Raw genomic sequence first — 16,494 nt, 5'->3', positions numbered from 1 at the left:
AGAAGTGAGTCTATTAGTGATAGTCATTTAGTTCAGTTACCTTTGCCTTGGGTACAGGAACAAGGAACATCTTGAAGCATGTGGAGACAGCTGTAGCCTATAGCCTATGCACAAAGATGTAAGCAAATTAATCTCTAAAGAGATCACAGGAAATCTGATAGTTCTGGATCCTATTTTGACAGGTTGCACATCAAAATATCAATCATGCATTCCCTGGTTATATATTTTTTTAAACATTTTGTATTATTAGGTTACTTTAATTATAGGCTATCATCTACATTTTCTTACTTGGCACAGGGAATTTTTTATTTTCTTTTTTTACATTTTAGGGTTTGTGGCAAAAATCCAATGCAAATCAGTAGTACCTTTTGGGAGAGTTGGGTAAGTTGTGCCAAAGGGTAAGTTGAACCACCCCTTGTTTCTAGGAAACCATACACAAAATGAATCATGTGACCAAATATTTAGAAGACGTAGTCATTTCATGGAGTCTGAAGGAATAAACCACATGGAATAAGTTGTAAGCAAGTTGGGTCCAAAAAACTGATGTTCACAATGTGTAATTTATTTATTGTGCTATAGGTTTGATGATGGGAAGTTTTTCAGGATAAAGAAACGGAATGGAGCTAAGCACAGGCAAAATCCTAGAAGAGAATCTGGTTGTCTGCTTTCCATCAGACGTTGGGAGATTAATTCACCTTTCAGTAGGACAATAACCTAAATCCCAAGGCCAAGTCGACACTGGAGTTGCTTACCAAGAGACAGTGAATGTTCCTGAGTGGCCGAGTTACAGTTTTGACTTAATTCTGCTTGAAAATGTTTAGCAAGACTTGAAAATTGTTGTTTAGCAATGATCTACAACAAATTTGACAGAGCTGGAAGAATTCTGAAAATAATAATGGGCAAACATTGTACAATCCAGATGTGCAAAGCTCTTAGAGACGTACCCAGAAAGATTCATAGCTTTAATCACTGCCAAAGATGATTCTGACACTCAGGGATGTGAATACTTATGTAAATGAAATATCTCTGCATTTCCTTTCCAATTAGTGTGCTACATTTTTTTTACGTGACTTTAAGTGACTTCATTGAGTTACACAATCAATTTTAGATACTTGAGAGTTTAATGTCAAACCCCTCAGTTCTAAACTGATGACTTGGGATGTGGACTTTTGAGGTCTGAAAAAATCTGACAAATGTTGATTTTGGAGTGCAGTGTCCCTTAAAGAAAATATCATGAGTTTAGTAAAGAATTAACAAATTACATTCAAACATACACTATATCCATGTGTAAAAGTTAGTATGTAGTGTACATCTTTGATCTGTTTTATGTTGCGTCCCCAACCTCAGACTGCTGGCGAGATTGAGATGGCGGAGGACTTTGATGAGCTCACACAGTCATCGGACACGGCCACATCTGACCTCGAAGACCCCACCTCTGGCTACCGTCACGCCTCTTTTCTCATCAAACAGCTCGATTCTGCCAGTTTAGGTACACATGGCCCAAAATCTACCACTTTAACCAAGTCTTTTTTGTGATGATTGGGGACTAAAGTTTATGTTTGGGGGTAGTGCAGTGCCTAAATTGCTGTAACACATGTATGTCTAAATCCATCTCTGTAGATGATATCAGCTGATATGTTATAAGCACAATGTAGACTTTGTATCCTAGGCTCTGTCTCAAACTGTCTTTCCATGATTCCTCGCATTCTATCTCCTTGCCTCCTTCATATTTGAGGAGAAGGCGAGAAATCTAGGAAAGATGAATTGAGGAAGACCCCAAGGCTCTAACCCTATTCCCCTCCCACCCCTCTGTCCCCTCAGACTCTGTGAGCATCGTGAAGCTCCAGAACATGTTCCACGAGTATGAGCGCACAATCCAGAGGGAGCGGGGCCGCCATGGGCACCTCTCTGACAAGGTGAGCCAGCTGGAGGTCGAGAAGCGCGAGCTGATGGCCTCACTGGAGGAAAGCCGGGACAGCAAGCAGGCCCTGGATCACCGGCAGCTTGAGCTGGACACGGACCTCAACAACTTTAAGTAAGTTAGCCAAAGAGTTGAGGTCTTTTTTGTCGTTCTGTGAGACAATATGTTTTTTTTCTCTCCCTCTCAATGAACCTTTTTCATATTTTTATGCTCTTTCAAATCTTTCTCTCTCACCTTAATTTTTATCATCTCTCCTCTCACTCTGTCTCTGCTAACACACTAAGTGTAGATGTGACCCACTGCTTTCTCTGTGTTCCATCTCTCTGCCCTATGTGCTGTAGGTTCCAGCTGAAGCAGGAGCAGGAGAAGCACCGGAACGCCTCCATGCTGTATGACAAGAACCGGGAGATGCTGCGGAGGAAGGAGGAGGAGCTACGGGCCGAGGCAGAGGAGAAGCACAAGGTGGAACTGGCCATGAGGAACCTGGAGCTGGAGATGAGGGCCATCCTTAACAACATGAAACAGGTAGAATGCACTCTGACTCTTTTTCTCTCTTTCTCTAAGCCCTCCTCTTCCTATTTAAATTATGATAATAACATAATTGTTTTATACCTTGATTACACTATGTTGTACTTTGTAGATGACCCCTGACCTAGCGCTTTATATTGGTCAGTGGTAAAACGTCAATAAGGACTGGTCTACAACATCTAGTAGTGTACAACCTTCTGTATTACTTTGTTGGTTACCACGAGCAAAGACGACCATCACCATCAATCATAGTTAACAAGTTTTTAATGTTATTCAGCCATTGCCACACATACCACAGGTTAGAGGTCGACCGACTATGATTTTTCAACGCCAATACCGATTATTGGAGGACCAAAAAAAGCCGATACCTATTAATCGGCCAATTTTTATTTTTTATTTGTAATAATGACAATTACAACAATACTGAATGAACACTTATTTTAACTTAATATAATACATTAATACAAATCTATTTAGTCTCAAATAAATAATGAAACATGTTCAATTTGGTTTAAATAATGCAAAAACACAGTATTGGAGAAGAAAGTAAAAGTGCAATATGTGCCATGTAAAAAAGCTAACATTTAAGTTCCTTGCTCGGAACATATGACAGCTGGTGGTTCCTTTTAACATGAGTCTTCAATATTCCCAGGTAAGAAGTTTTAGGTTGTAGGTATTTTAAGAATTATAGGACTTTTTCTCTCTATACCATTTGTATTTCATATTCCTTTGACTATTGGATGTTCTTATAGGCACTTTAGTATTGCCAGCCTAATCTCGGGAGTTGATAGGCTTGACGTCATAAACAGTGCAATGCTTAAAGCACAGCGGAGAGCTGCTGGCAAATGCAGGAACGTGCTGTTTGAATGAATTCTTACGAGGCTGCTGCTCGCTACCACCGCTCAGTCAGACTGCTCTATCAAATATCAAATCATAGACTTAATTATAATATAATAACACAGAAATACAAGCCTTAGGTCATTAATATGGTCAAAACCAGAAACTATCATTTAAAAAACAAAACATTTATTCTTTCAGTGAAATACAGAGCCGTTCCGTATTTTATCTAATGGGTGACATTCCTAAGTTTAAATATTGCTGTTACATTATACAACCTTCAATGTTATGTCATAATTATGTACAATTCTGGCAAATTAATAACAGTCTTTGTTAGGAAGAAATGGTCTTCACACAGTTCACAACGAGCCAGGCAGCCCAAACTGCTGCACAGAACGCAACAGAAGTGAGACAATTTTTCCTAGTTAAACTAAATTCATGTTAGCAGGCAATATTAACTAAGTATGCAGGTTTAAAAATATATACTTGTGTGTTGATTTTAAGAAAGGCATTGATGTTTATGGTTAGGTATACATTGGTGCAACGACGGTGCTTTTTGTCGTGAATGCGCTTGTTAAATCATCATCACCACCCATTTGGCGAAGTAGGCTGTGATTCGATGATAAATTAACAGGCACCGCATCGATTATATGCAACGCAGGACAAGCTAGATAAACTAGTAATATCATCAACCATGTGTGGTTAACTAGTGATTATGTTTGATTGTTTTTTAAGATGCGTTTAATGCTAGCTAGCACCTTACCTTACCTCCTTGCTGCACTCGTGTAACAGGTAGTCAGCCTGCCACGCAGTCTCCTTGTGGAGTGCATTGTAATCGGCCATAATCGGTGTCCAAAAATACCGATTATGAAAACTTGAAATCGGCCATTCCGATGAATCACTCAACCTCTAATTTGAAGCATCCAATTTTCAGAAATAGTGTGCACCCACCATTTCACACACTGTCCTCCCTCTTAGGTATTTGAACATGCTCCTTTTTGATGCATTTATTAAGGTCCTTGGGGTCCATACAGACTCTCAGATCTCTGTTCCTTTTCCGAACACACAGCATGGAATTGACCCCGTCTGTTGGCTCCTCTGTTTTCACGAGCACATTGAGTTTCACTATTCTTCCCGATCTCCGTCTTTAAATCCTTCCGTATTGGCACTGGAACTCTGCGTGGTGCATGAATCACTGTCTTGGCATTCTCTGTGAGAGTAATAGAGTAAATGAGAGGCATTGCTCCAAATCCTGTGAACACATCAGAATATATTTGTGCAATCTACTCACCATTTTGATTACTTGTCACCTGTTGAACACTGTGCAGCCAGTCAGAAATGAATGGTGTACACTCGCTTACCCACTCCCAACGACCCTCATGCTTTATCCCCCAAAAGAGAATCATGCCCCTCTGGTACAATCAAACATAAGTGTGTGGCTTCTTGTTTTCCCTCTTTACAGTTAGCCGACACAAACCTTTAGTCTCAATTGCTTGGCCAGAGAGACATCCTTTTGCATGATTTCTGGTTTGTGCTTTAGCTCATGAAAATCCCTCATTGATCAGGTTGGCTTTAGCCCCTGCATCCAGCTTTAAGGTCAAAATTGTACCATTGACCACGAGTGGTACAACCAAGTGGTCACTAGCTACAGTATGGACCTGTGATGGTACTTGCACATCCTCCATGCAATCCACAGTGCCCACAAAGTCCCATACTTGTCCTTTGCTAAACACATTTTTCCAAAATGACTTCCCCTTGCACTTGTTGCAACATTTTCCAACAGCAGGGCACTTCATGGCCTGGTGCCACACCTATTACAATCATATTGCTTGTGACTTCTTTGGTCAAAGTCATATTGCTTGTGGCTCCTTTGCTCATTGTGCCCCCTCGTTTCCTTGTCTACAAAATCCACTGCTCCGCTTTCTACCTCCATAGCAGTGTTTGCTGGTGTGGAGCAAAAGGTGTTAATATGTATTTGTGCCAGCTCATTTGCCTGACATTTTTACTGCACTGTCCAAATGGAACTTACTTTCCCGCAGAAATCTTTCTCTAACTCTGGAGTAATTTATATCAAACGCAATCTGATCTCAACATATATATGAGGTTAGGTCTACAAAATTAAATTAAACTCCAACATTCACAGAAAAAACACGATTTCCACTCCTGTTATCATGTATTATTTTGTTGGTTACAGCGAGCAAAAATGACCATCACCATCAATCATATTTAGTGAGTTTTTAATGTTATTCTGCCATTGCCACACACATACCACAGGTGTCATAAGAGTGTTATAAACAATCACTCAGAACCACATCAATACACCTTTCTCCATATCTTCTCTTTAATAGTCTGTTATTGAGCACACAGCATTTATGACGTGAATGAGTATGAATGTAGCCTATGTGTTTGTGTCATCCCCTAGTCGGAGGAGGACCGCAGCGAGACCCAGAGGCTGCTGACCCAGGAGCGAGGTGCCCGAGCTTTGTCGGAGACCCTCCTCAACAATCACCTCCGCAAGCAGCAGCAGATCGAGGAGGAGAACAGGAGGACCATCAGTAAGAGCAACGAGGTAACATACTGTAATGAAATGGGCAGGGAGCAGGCCTCGACCCCTTGACCTTCTAGCCCGAAGTCCAGCGCGCTATCGACTGTGCCCCAAAAGCATGCTCGAGCGGCAGAGTCAATATCCGCGCTTATAAACCCAGGGTCGGATTGGGGGGGAGGGGGGAATAACGAGCTGTTATTTGGATCTCTCTTTGGTGTTAGTCTATTAACCATTTTTTATTTATTTTATTTAACCTTTATTTAACTAGGCAAGTCACTTAAGAACAAATTCTTATTTACCCCGGCCAAACCCTAACCCGGTTTACGCTGGGCCAATTGTGCGCCGCCCTATGGGACTCCCAATCACAGCCGGTTGTGATACAGCCTGGAATCGAACCAGGGTCTGTAGTGACGCCTCTAGCACTGGGATGCAGTGCCTTAGACCGCTGCGTCACCCAGGAGCACAATTTACTGCATGGTGATGTCACCATTGAAAGCTGAAACTGCCGCCCATGCAGACCTGCTGATTAGAAGGTCCAGTGTAGATTGTATTTTCAACCAGCAACTATCAGGAAATAAAAATATGACACAATACACAGCAAAACATTTATTCTGACTGCACTGGGCCCTTAACTACATATTCAAATTAACATAATTTAAGAACATTTACATGATAACCACAAAAATACGAAAGTTAATACAAAACACTAAGTTCTACCTAAGAAGGTAATCTAAACTAAAAATGTTTTCATCTATGGCAGTGGATTAGATTTATGTGGAAATGTTTGATCAAACACAAGCACACTAATTAACAAGAATGGGGAGTCTGCTGGCTGAATGAATTAAACTTAGTCTTAAAGTAAATCTGAAACTGCATTGTTCACAATCTATCTGTATTGTAGTAACATGCAATAGTCATTTCCAACATTAACAATGTCTAGACTTTATTTCTAATCAATTTGATGGACAAAAAAAATTGCTTTTCTTTCAAAAACGAGGACATTTCTAAGTGACCCCAAACTTTTGAACGGTAGTGTACGTCAATGTTATTCTCACTGGCAACCCAGAACATATCCCAGTCTGGGTGATCAATACAATCTTGAAGCAGAGATTCCGGTCCGGCTCTAATAGCAGAGGTGCATAAAGATGGCGGCCCCATGCAATTTTCCAAAGTTCTCAGTATTGTACATTGCTCTCCGTTACACTTTTTTTTTTTTTTGTATGGTCATTAGTTTACATGATCCCAATTTTAGCTTCAAGATGACGGCAATTAAATGAAACTAAAGTAGATGGAGATCATTTTATTGCCACATTGAACCATATCATGTGCTTTAGTTTTAAAAACTCATTGGATAATGCTAGAACAATGATGTCATAACTGAATTCTGCCGTCTTTTTTCATGTTCGCCATTGAAAGTTATGTTTAGTGTGCTGTGTCACCTCTGCTGCTGTTCTCACTTGTCAGGCCCTGTCCCAGTTGACGGAGGCCACTGACCGAGAGAGGGAGCTGCTGCAACAGAGCTCTGTGCTCCAGGACGAGTTGAGCTCCCTGAGAGCTGAGCTGGAGCGCTCCTGCTCCCACAGTCGCCAGGAGGAGTCCCTCCGCTCCGAGAAGAGCGAGGCTTTGAGGGAGCGCCTAGAGGATGCCCGGCGCGACCTCAAACTCAACGAGGAGGCGCTGGCCCAGACAGTCTACCAGTACACCAGCCAGGTGACCGCCATCAAGGCCGAACTGGCTGTGGCTTCCACACGGCTGGAGCACGAGCGCCAGGTGAGGGAGCAGCTGGAAGCCGAAGGTGAGTCAGCGAGGACGCGGCTGACTGGCGCTCTTCAGGAGGCAGAGAGATGCCAGGTGGCACGCGCTGACGCCGAAAGAGCTCTTCATCGCGAGCGTGAGGGGCACCAGCGTGCCCAGGACAAGCTTACGGGCGAGGCAGCGAAGAAACGCGAGGCGGTGGGTGGGCTGTCGCAGAAACTCGCTAAGGCAGAATCACGTGCAAACGGCCTCGAAAATGAGGTGCACCGCGTCACAATGTCGCTTGCCGAGATGGAGCATGTGGTCGCCACGCTGCAGAGGGACAAGGAGCAAATAGGGGGGCGAGTGAAGGAGCTTGAGGCAGCTCTACAGACGGAGAGGGAGCAGGCTGGGAGAGTGTGCGCCCGGCAGGAGACGCTGCAGGAGAGGCTGGCGGCGGCACAGAGCGAGGCCATGCTGCTGAGGCAACAGCTGGAGGAGGCCCAGAACAAAGGTGCATGCAATTGCAGAGTTTTTAACCAATGTATTTTAGGTGTATCCTAAGGTGGACCATGTCTTTTAGGAGTGGCAAGCAATTGAATTCAACATCCCCTAGCTTAAGACCAACAATTTTGAATAGACTTCAATAGTTATTCCAGTAGTCCTTTATTGAAAAACTCCCCGATCTCTCTTGCCTGCCTCAGCCTGTGTCTTGATTTGTGATGGGAGGAGACAGAGGTCCAGACATCATTCTGCCAACCCCTAGCTTCAGCTGACATGACACCACTGACTGGGAAGAATGTGTTGATATTGTATTGTACAGTTCCCTTGCTTTTTAATGCATATTATCCAGGTGGTGCTATAATTATGTACTTGCACTTTGCATCGGTACTGGTTACTTTATATGAGCTGAGATCCCTGATGATTTTCTAATGTATTGATCTAACTTATTCAATTTAATTAATTTGCTTGAAGTTTATCCTATTGAATCTATTGGCAACATCATGTATTGTTCTTGTTTCATCAGCCGCCAGTGCTAAGTCTTCTGACACTAAGTGCCTTGAGAAACTATTCACACCCCTTGACTTTTACCACATTTTGTTGTTACAGGCTGAATTTAAAATTAATTAAATTTAGATTTGTAGAAGCAAATGAAAAACTGAAATGCTGTGAGTCAATAAGTATTCAACCTCTTTGTTATGGCAAGCCTAAATAAGTTCAGGAGTAAAAATGTCCTTCACAAGTCACATAATAAGTTGCATGGATTTTAGCATAATTTTTTAACGACTACCTCATCTCTGTACCCCACACCGACAATTATCTACAAGGTCCCTCAGTCGAGCAGTTAATTTCAAGCACAGATTCAACCACAAAGACCAGGGAGGTTTTGTAATGCCTCACAAAGGGCACCTAGTGTTAGATGGGTAAATATTAAAAAGCAGACATTGACTATCCCGTTGAGCATGGTGAAGTTAATTACACTTTGGATGGTGTATCAATATACCCAGTCATTACAAAGATACAGGCGACTGAATCCCCCAAAAAACATTTCCACTGCATTTCAGTCCTGCCACAAAAGGACCAGCTGACATCATGTCAGTGATTCTCTCGTTAACACAGGTGTGAGTGTTGACGAGGACAAGGCTGGAGATCACTCTGTCATGCTGATTGAGTTCGAATAACAGACTGGAAGCTTCAAAAGGAGGGTGGTGCTTGAAATCATTGTTCTTCCTCTGTTCTTTCTTCCTAACTCAGTTGCCAGAGAGGAAGGAAACCGCTCATGGATTGACTTTAAAACAGTTAGAGTTTAATGGATGTGATAGGAGGGAACTGAGGATGGATCAACAACATTATAGTTACGCCACAATTACCAACCTAATTGACAGAGTGAAAAGAAGGAAGTCTGTACAGAATACGAATATTCCAAAACATGCTTCCTGTTTGCAACAATGCACTAAAGTAATACTGCAAAAAAATGTGGCAAAGCCATTAACTTTTTGTCCTGAATACAAAGTCATATGTTTGGGGCAAATCCAATACTGGTTACCACTCTCCATATTTTCAAGCATAGTGGTGGCATTAACCTAAAACACAAGACGAAAACTATGCTGGAGTTGCTTACCAAGAAGACAGTGAATGTTCCTGAGTGGCCGAGTTACAGTTTTGACTTAAATCTACTTGAAAAATCTATGGCAAGACCTGGAAATGGTTGTCTAGCAATGATACATTCTGAAAAGAATAATGGGCAAATTTTACACAATCCAGGTTTGGAAAACTCTTAGAGACTTACCCAGAAAGACTCAGATGTAATCTCTGCCAAAGGTGCTTCTACAAAGTGTTGACTCGGGTGAGAATGCTTTTGTAAATTAGAGATTTCTGAATTTCATTTTCAATAAATTTGCAAAGATTTCTAAAAATCAAAGTCTTCACTTTGTCATGCTGGTGACACATCCATGTTCCCATTTGGGGATTTACAATAATAATAATGAAATGGAATAAGTGCTTTTCCACCTAGGTGCTCAAAATTATTGAGATTAACTCGACTCATCCACTACCAATATGTGGCACCCACTTTGGTGATGCATGGCAACCATTTGTGCCAGAACACTCACCACACAGCTAGCATGGTGGAGAGATATATGCCAATTAGGAATGAGGGGGATGATTAGGTGGCCATGATAAAAATGAAGCCAGGTTGGGTTGGAAATTTAGCCAGGGCACCAGTGTAAACACCCCCTACTCTTACGATGAGTGCCATGGGAGTAATACAGTTTATTAAATTCAAAGGGATGGCGAAGGAGAAGGCGGTGACGGACGCCCAGGAGCGCTTTGGCGACCTGCTGGCTAAGCTGCGCTCGGACGGGGAGGAGCGTGTGCAGCTGGTAGAGGAGAGGAGCAAGGAGCTGGCCACCAAGGCTGCCGACCTCCGCGACCAGGTCTACAAGCTGGAGGAGGAGAAGAACGACAGAGAGGTGTGATATAGGGGTGGGGTGCATTCAGCAAGGCCCAACGTTGTGGAACGGTTTAAATCTATAATGTAGAATAAAGGCTCTTTCTCACTTCATCTTTCCTGGGTTCCTCACATTCTCTCTCCTCACATCAAAAAGGTATTGGAGAAGAATAAGGGGAGGGACCTCAAACTTTCCTCCTACAATACGGTTGAGAAGGAGGCAAGGAGATAGGATTCAAGGAGTCACAGAAAAACGCGTTGATGTAAAGCCCTAAAAAATGCATCCTTCCTTCATTGAAATAATCACTGATTAGATATTAGATTAGTGAATGCAAGGCCTCCAAACGCATGGTTTTCACCTGTTCAGTCATTTCTAATCGGTGACCACGTCAAAAAGGGAGGAAGGATGCAGCTTGATAGAATTTGAACAGGGCCCAGGATAGAGAACAAGATAGCATTCAGCAGGACACTACGCTGTGGAATGTACATATATAACTATTTCATGTAGAACAAACATGCCTCAGACATGTAGAATAAGTAATCACGTCACCTCTATAACATCCACTACAAACTGAAGCTAACTTTAGCCACTAATAGCTGCAAGTCAAAGAGCACCTTCAACCTACGCTTCTCATGATCTACTAGTGTAGTTTTGTGGCGCTTCCCATCCTCCCGTTTTCTACTACATAAGAGGATTAGCTTGTCTTAATCACCCCCCTGCGCTCTCTCTCTCTACCAGCCCGGAAAAGTTCAGTCTCTCTGTTTCACAAAGAAAACGTTATTTTGCTCTTACTTTTTCATGGCCCACAGACCAGTTTGAGGCAGCTGCAGCAAGAACTTGCCGACTCACTGAAGAAGCTGTCGATGAGCGAGGCTTCCCTGGAGGTGAACACACGCTACCGCAATGACCTGGAGGAGGAGAAGGCGCGACTGCTCAAGGACATGGACCGCCTTAAGGGGAAGGTGGGCAAATACAAATGGTTCAGGTTATGATCAGGTGACGGGAATATGATCCTAGATCTGGGGAAACGTCACCCCGGAGAAGGTTGGAAGCATTGTAGAACCAGACTTACTAGAACTTACATCCCCATTCAAGTTCAAGTCTAGTAATTATATTTCTAAAGGAGCCATATTGGTAGGAGTGAGGCAGTGCCTCCCTGTGGCAGTTGATGGTATCTACAGTCTCTCCAATGTAGACTGGCTGGTGGTGGATGCTGTGGCATCAATCAACCTGTCTTAGATTAGACAGCTCACTGATGAAGTTGGATTTTTTTGTGTACAGCTGGCTACTGACTGGGTTAGGGTTACGGTAAGAACTATGGTTCAATGTATAATAGGTTAACAGATGTTCACAGTGATGCTAATGACCTGAGATTGACCTTCTGAAAGATTGACCTCGGGCGGGGGCGAAATTACAGGATGTTCCGATAGGAAAGTATTGTATAGAATAGATATGACAGATATAATAGCATGATTCCCTATTCTATCAGAATGTTCAGATATAAATATATTGTGCAGAACAAATGTCATTGTCTGTCAAGTAGAATAGGGAATCACGTTAACTCTGTTAACTTGCTACCTCACAGCTGGAGGAGAGCGAGGACCAGTACGTTCAGGCGGAGCGGCGCATCAAAGCTCTGAAGAGCAGTCTAGATGAGAAGGAGCGAGAGGTGGTCGCCGCCTCGCAGAAACTGCAGGAGGTGCTGTCTGCCTTTGCAGGCTCAGACACCACCATTAAACAGCTGGAGGAGGCAGTGCAGAAGTATACACGTGCATGCACACGCGCACACACACACACACACACAACAGCATGCAGGAACACAGGTACACTTGTACTTACACACACAAGCAAACACAAAAGTACAGTCGTGGCCAAAAGTTGAGAATAACACAAATATACATTTTCACAAAATCTGCTGCCTTAGTTTGTATGATGGCAATTTGCATATACTCCAGAATGTTATGAAGAGTGATTAGATGAATTACAATTAATTGCAAAGTCCCTCTTTGCCATGCAAGTGAACTGAATCCCCCAAAAAACATTTCCACTGCATTTCAGTCCTGCCACAAAAGGACCAGCTGACATCATGTCAGTGATTCTCTCGTTAACACAGGTGTGAGTGTTGACGAGGACAAGGCTGGAGATCACTCTGTCATGCTGATTGAGTTCGAATAACAGACTGGAAGCTTCAAAAGGAGGGTGGTGCTTGGAATCATTGTTCTTCCTCTGTCAACCATGGTTAACTGCAAGGAAACACGTGCCGTCATCATTGCTTTGCACAATAAGGGCTTTACAGGCAAGGATATTACTGCCAGTAAGATTGCACCTAAATCGAACATTTATCGGATCATCAACAACTTCAAGGAGAGCGGTTAAATTGTTGTGAAGAAGGATTCAGGGCGCCCAAGAAAGTCCAGCAAGCGCCAGGACCGTCTCCTAAAGTTGATTCAGCTGCGGGATCGGGGCACCACCAGTACAGAGCTTGCTCAGGAATGGCAGCAGGCAGGTGTGAGTGCATCTGCACGCACAGTGAGGCGAAGACTTTTAGAGGATGGCCTGTTGTCAAGAAGGGCAGCAAAAGAAGCCACTTCTCTCCAGGAAAAACATCAGGGACAGACTGATATTCTGCAAAAGGTACAGGGATTGGACTGCTGAGGACTGGGGTAAAGTCATTTTCTCTGAATCCCCTTTCCGATTGTTTGGGGCATCCAGAAAAATCTTGTCCGGAGAAGACAAGGTGAGCGTTACCATCAGTCCTGTGTCATGCCAACAGTAAAGCATCCCGAGACCATTCATGTGTGGGGTTGCTTCTCAGCCAAGGGAGTGGGCTCACTCACAATTTTGCTTAAGAACACAGCCATGAATAAAGAATGGTACCAACACATCCTCTGAGAGCAACTTCTCCCAACCATCCAGGAACAGTTTGGTAATGAACAATGCTTTTTCCAGCATGATGGAGCACCTTGCCATAAGGCAAAAGTGCTAACTAAGTGGCTCGGGGAACAAAACATCGATATTTTGGTTCCATAGCCAAGAAACCCCCCAGACCTTAATCCCATTGAGAACTTGTGGTCAATCCTCAAGAGGCGGTGGACAAACAAAACCCCACAAATTCTGACAAACTCCAAGCATCGATTATGCAAGAATGGGCTGCCATCAGTCAGGATGTGGCCCAGAAGTTAATTGACAGCATGCCAGGGTGGATTGCAGAGGTCTTGAAAAAGAAGGGTCAACACTGCAAATATTTACTCTTTGCATCAACTTCATGTAATTGTCAATAAAATCATTTGACACTTATGAAATGCTTGTAATTATACTTAAGGAATTCCATAGTAACATCTGACAAAACATATCTGAAGTCACTGATGCAGCTAACTTTGTGGAAATTAATATTTGTGTCATTCTCAAAACTATTTGGCCACGACTGTACTCTCACACACATATAAAAGCGTGAGCGCACGCACACAAACTCAGTCACCAATTTAGGGTTGTATGAAATTTAATGTGTCATTTTTTGGGGGAAACAAACTATTAAACTGTTTCTGAATATGACTACATACTATAGGAATGTGAAAGTTGTGACTGTCGTATTAATGTTGTGTGACTGCAGATTGGAGATTGAGAATGCCAGGCTGGAGGCAGCAGCAAAGCAGCAGACCAACAAGATTGAGGCACTGCAGAAAGGAGTCCAAGACTCTGCCATGGTGAGTCGAGTCAATCTGCATCCAAACATTTTCATCCCCCCAGTCAGTTTTCCATATTGTCTTTGCATAGGGATGGGAAAAAGCACCATGTTTAGATATAATGTGCCATGTTAAAAGGCTATTTCAGAGAATGTATGTATTCATATTGTTTACTTATCTTGAAAGTAGTCTATGGACAAGGGGAGACTGCCTTTCAAGGTAAATAAACATTGAGTAACTTTGCAGAACTATACTTTAGTGCTGATTTTAATCTTTATAAGCCCTGGCTGTCTTTTTGTGGTCTTACTAATGCTATGACATGAAATTATAATTTACAGTAGAGAAGTTACTGTTTTACAGGAGATATAAGGGTAAATTAGTTGTAATTAAATTAATATTGACTTTAAAGGTATTCAATCTCTTCACAGCCATCTGACTCTGCAGCAGGAGGAGGGGTTGGTATTTCAGACATAGTAGCTGTATACATTTCTTTGCATTTGATTTTCTTCTCTGAAGAAAGATCCCCCTCAAAAGGAAAAATAAATTAATGATCAAGACTCCCTACACTTTAGCCACTGCTTTTAGATTTGATCTGCCGTTTGGGCACTATTTCTACACCAGAAATTCAAAAACATTGCTTGAATGAGTTGTTTTTTTATAAATGTCTTTGAGTTTTCTTCTGGTTGTGTTGTGTTGTTTTTGATTGGTGGTGGTCTCTTTGCAAGTCGGAGGTCTTTTGATCTCTTTTTTCTCCTTATACCGGTATATCATCTCGGTGTGTTCTGGGACCTATTTTTTTGTTTCTCTCTAGAGCTGCATGGTGTTACATGCTTTGGATGTATTTATTTATTTTCTCCCTCTTGTGTCTTTTCGGGATTGATTCTTCCTCTGGGACAATTAAGTTGATCCTATCTTATTTGGATGAGGAGCCACATCTCTTGTCCACATGTTGCATCACTCTTCTACTCTTCAACCCTCAGGTCAGGAACCGTCTGGAGGATTTGGTGACTGGCCTGCAGTGCAGCAAGATGACCCTGGAGGACCAGCTCAGTCAGGAGGTTGGTTGATAACTTTACTACTTCCTCTGTTGAAATTTGTATTGTGTCTTCATCGTCTAAAGATGCTTCCACATACCACATCTCTCCGTCATTTGCGCTAATATGTCAACGCTGCAAAAATATTAACTCAATATGCCAGGTGCCCCGCAATATATCTTTACGTGTTTAGCTTCACGAATTCAGAGACGGGCAAAGGGTTTTTGTTTTTAGTCTTGATATGGACCACTAACATTCGGCTCTACATTAGTAGCGTAACCCTACCCCTCTACCCTCAGGTGCAGAAGCAAAGCATGCTGTCCCATAACGCCCAGGACTCCCATGCGCTGTGGGAGGAGGAGCTGAAGAGCCGCTCCAAGCTGGGTCTGCGTCTGGCTGAGCTGGAGAAGGAGAAAGGAGAGCTCAGCAGCCAGGTGACCAATCAAGACGACCACTGGCATACACACAAACGCACAGCTGGCCATTAACACCTCACCTGTGAACATAAAAAGCACTGCCTTAAACCAAGGCCCTGTTCAGAAACAATCCCCAGCATCGCTTCTATTGAATGTTTTATGTCGAAAGTCACAATACTACCGTCTAATTCAACAGGCCATATAGAAAAAAAGCCACAGATAAAGGGATCTACCATAGGGATTCACCAATTTGCATTTCTCCCCGGTTCAAATGTTTAAGATATAAGTGATTTTCTACTATTCTACTATTTTAACGCTCAACAGTAAGTTGAGAATCCGACTGAGTTCCAAAAAACTGGATTGATCCGCTGGCCTACAAAAGGGGGCCGGCCCGCGGGCTGCCAGTTGACCAAACTGAATCACACCGAGTCGTTTCAAAACTTATCGTATCGGAGCCCATGTATCTAGATACGTATCGAATCGTCTTGAAAAGGAAAGATGCACATCCTTAATCTACCTTATTACACTGTAGGGGTGTGTGAAGACGTCATTGTTGACAGGTCGAATCTGTTCTTAATTGACTTATCTGGATGAAGATGAAAAATAAGACTTCAGTATTTCATCCCTGTTTGTCCTGTGTGTTCCAGATGGAGTTAGAGAAGAAGAAGGCCAAGAAGATAGGGGAGCAGAAAAAGTCAGTGGACACCAGATTGGACCAGGAGATGAAGAGAAACACAGAACTACAGAAAGAAATGTACAGGTGACAGTACAACCTCCCTTCTTCACAGCACCCTCCTCAGGACGGTAGTACTACTATAGAGCCCAATTATAGTAGACCCAGCGCA

The 16,494-nt window shown here is 42.7% G+C and overlaps 1 protein-coding gene across 13 annotated transcripts in view; it reads left to right on the top strand.

Moving 5' to 3' along the window:
• Positions 1-16,494, top strand: part of LOC139367770 (ankyrin repeat domain containing 26) — a 97,079-nt gene that overhangs the window by 55,821 nt on the left and 24,764 nt on the right. For 9 of the 13 annotated variants that reach the window (XR_011626887.1, XM_071106170.1, XM_071106154.1 and 6 more), the window contains 13 exons: positions 1,348-1,489; positions 1,822-2,035; positions 2,263-2,446; positions 5,709-5,855; positions 7,296-8,079; positions 10,353-10,537; positions 11,326-11,478; positions 12,102-12,277; positions 14,127-14,220; positions 14,628-14,654; positions 15,180-15,257; positions 15,533-15,667; positions 16,297-16,409. Coding sequence is in view for 12 of the 13 variants with exons in the window: in XM_071106170.1 (XP_070962271.1) it covers positions 1,348-1,489; positions 1,822-2,035; positions 2,263-2,446; positions 5,709-5,855; positions 7,296-8,079; positions 10,353-10,537; positions 11,326-11,478; positions 12,102-12,277; positions 14,127-14,220; positions 14,628-14,654; positions 15,180-15,257; positions 15,533-15,667; positions 16,297-16,409 (2,432 nt within the window). In the remaining variant the exon portion in view is untranslated. The remainder of the gene's footprint in view (positions 1-1,347; positions 1,490-1,821; positions 2,036-2,262; positions 2,447-5,708; positions 5,856-7,295; positions 8,080-10,352; positions 10,538-11,325; positions 11,479-12,101; positions 12,278-14,126; positions 14,221-14,627; positions 14,655-15,179; positions 15,258-15,532; positions 15,668-16,296; positions 16,410-16,494) is intronic. The other 4 variants (XM_071106176.1, XM_071106118.1, XM_071106181.1 and 1 more) reach the window with 2 other exon arrangements.

The sequence above is a fragment of the Oncorhynchus clarkii genome, chromosome 2 (genome assembly GCF_045791955.1).
Source record: "Oncorhynchus clarkii lewisi isolate Uvic-CL-2024 chromosome 2, UVic_Ocla_1.0, whole genome shotgun sequence".
NCBI lineage: Eukaryota > Metazoa > Chordata > Actinopteri > Salmoniformes > Salmonidae > Oncorhynchus > Oncorhynchus clarkii.
The sequence above is the reverse complement of the archived record's forward strand: the minus strand, read 5'-3'. Positions and strand labels throughout refer to the sequence as shown.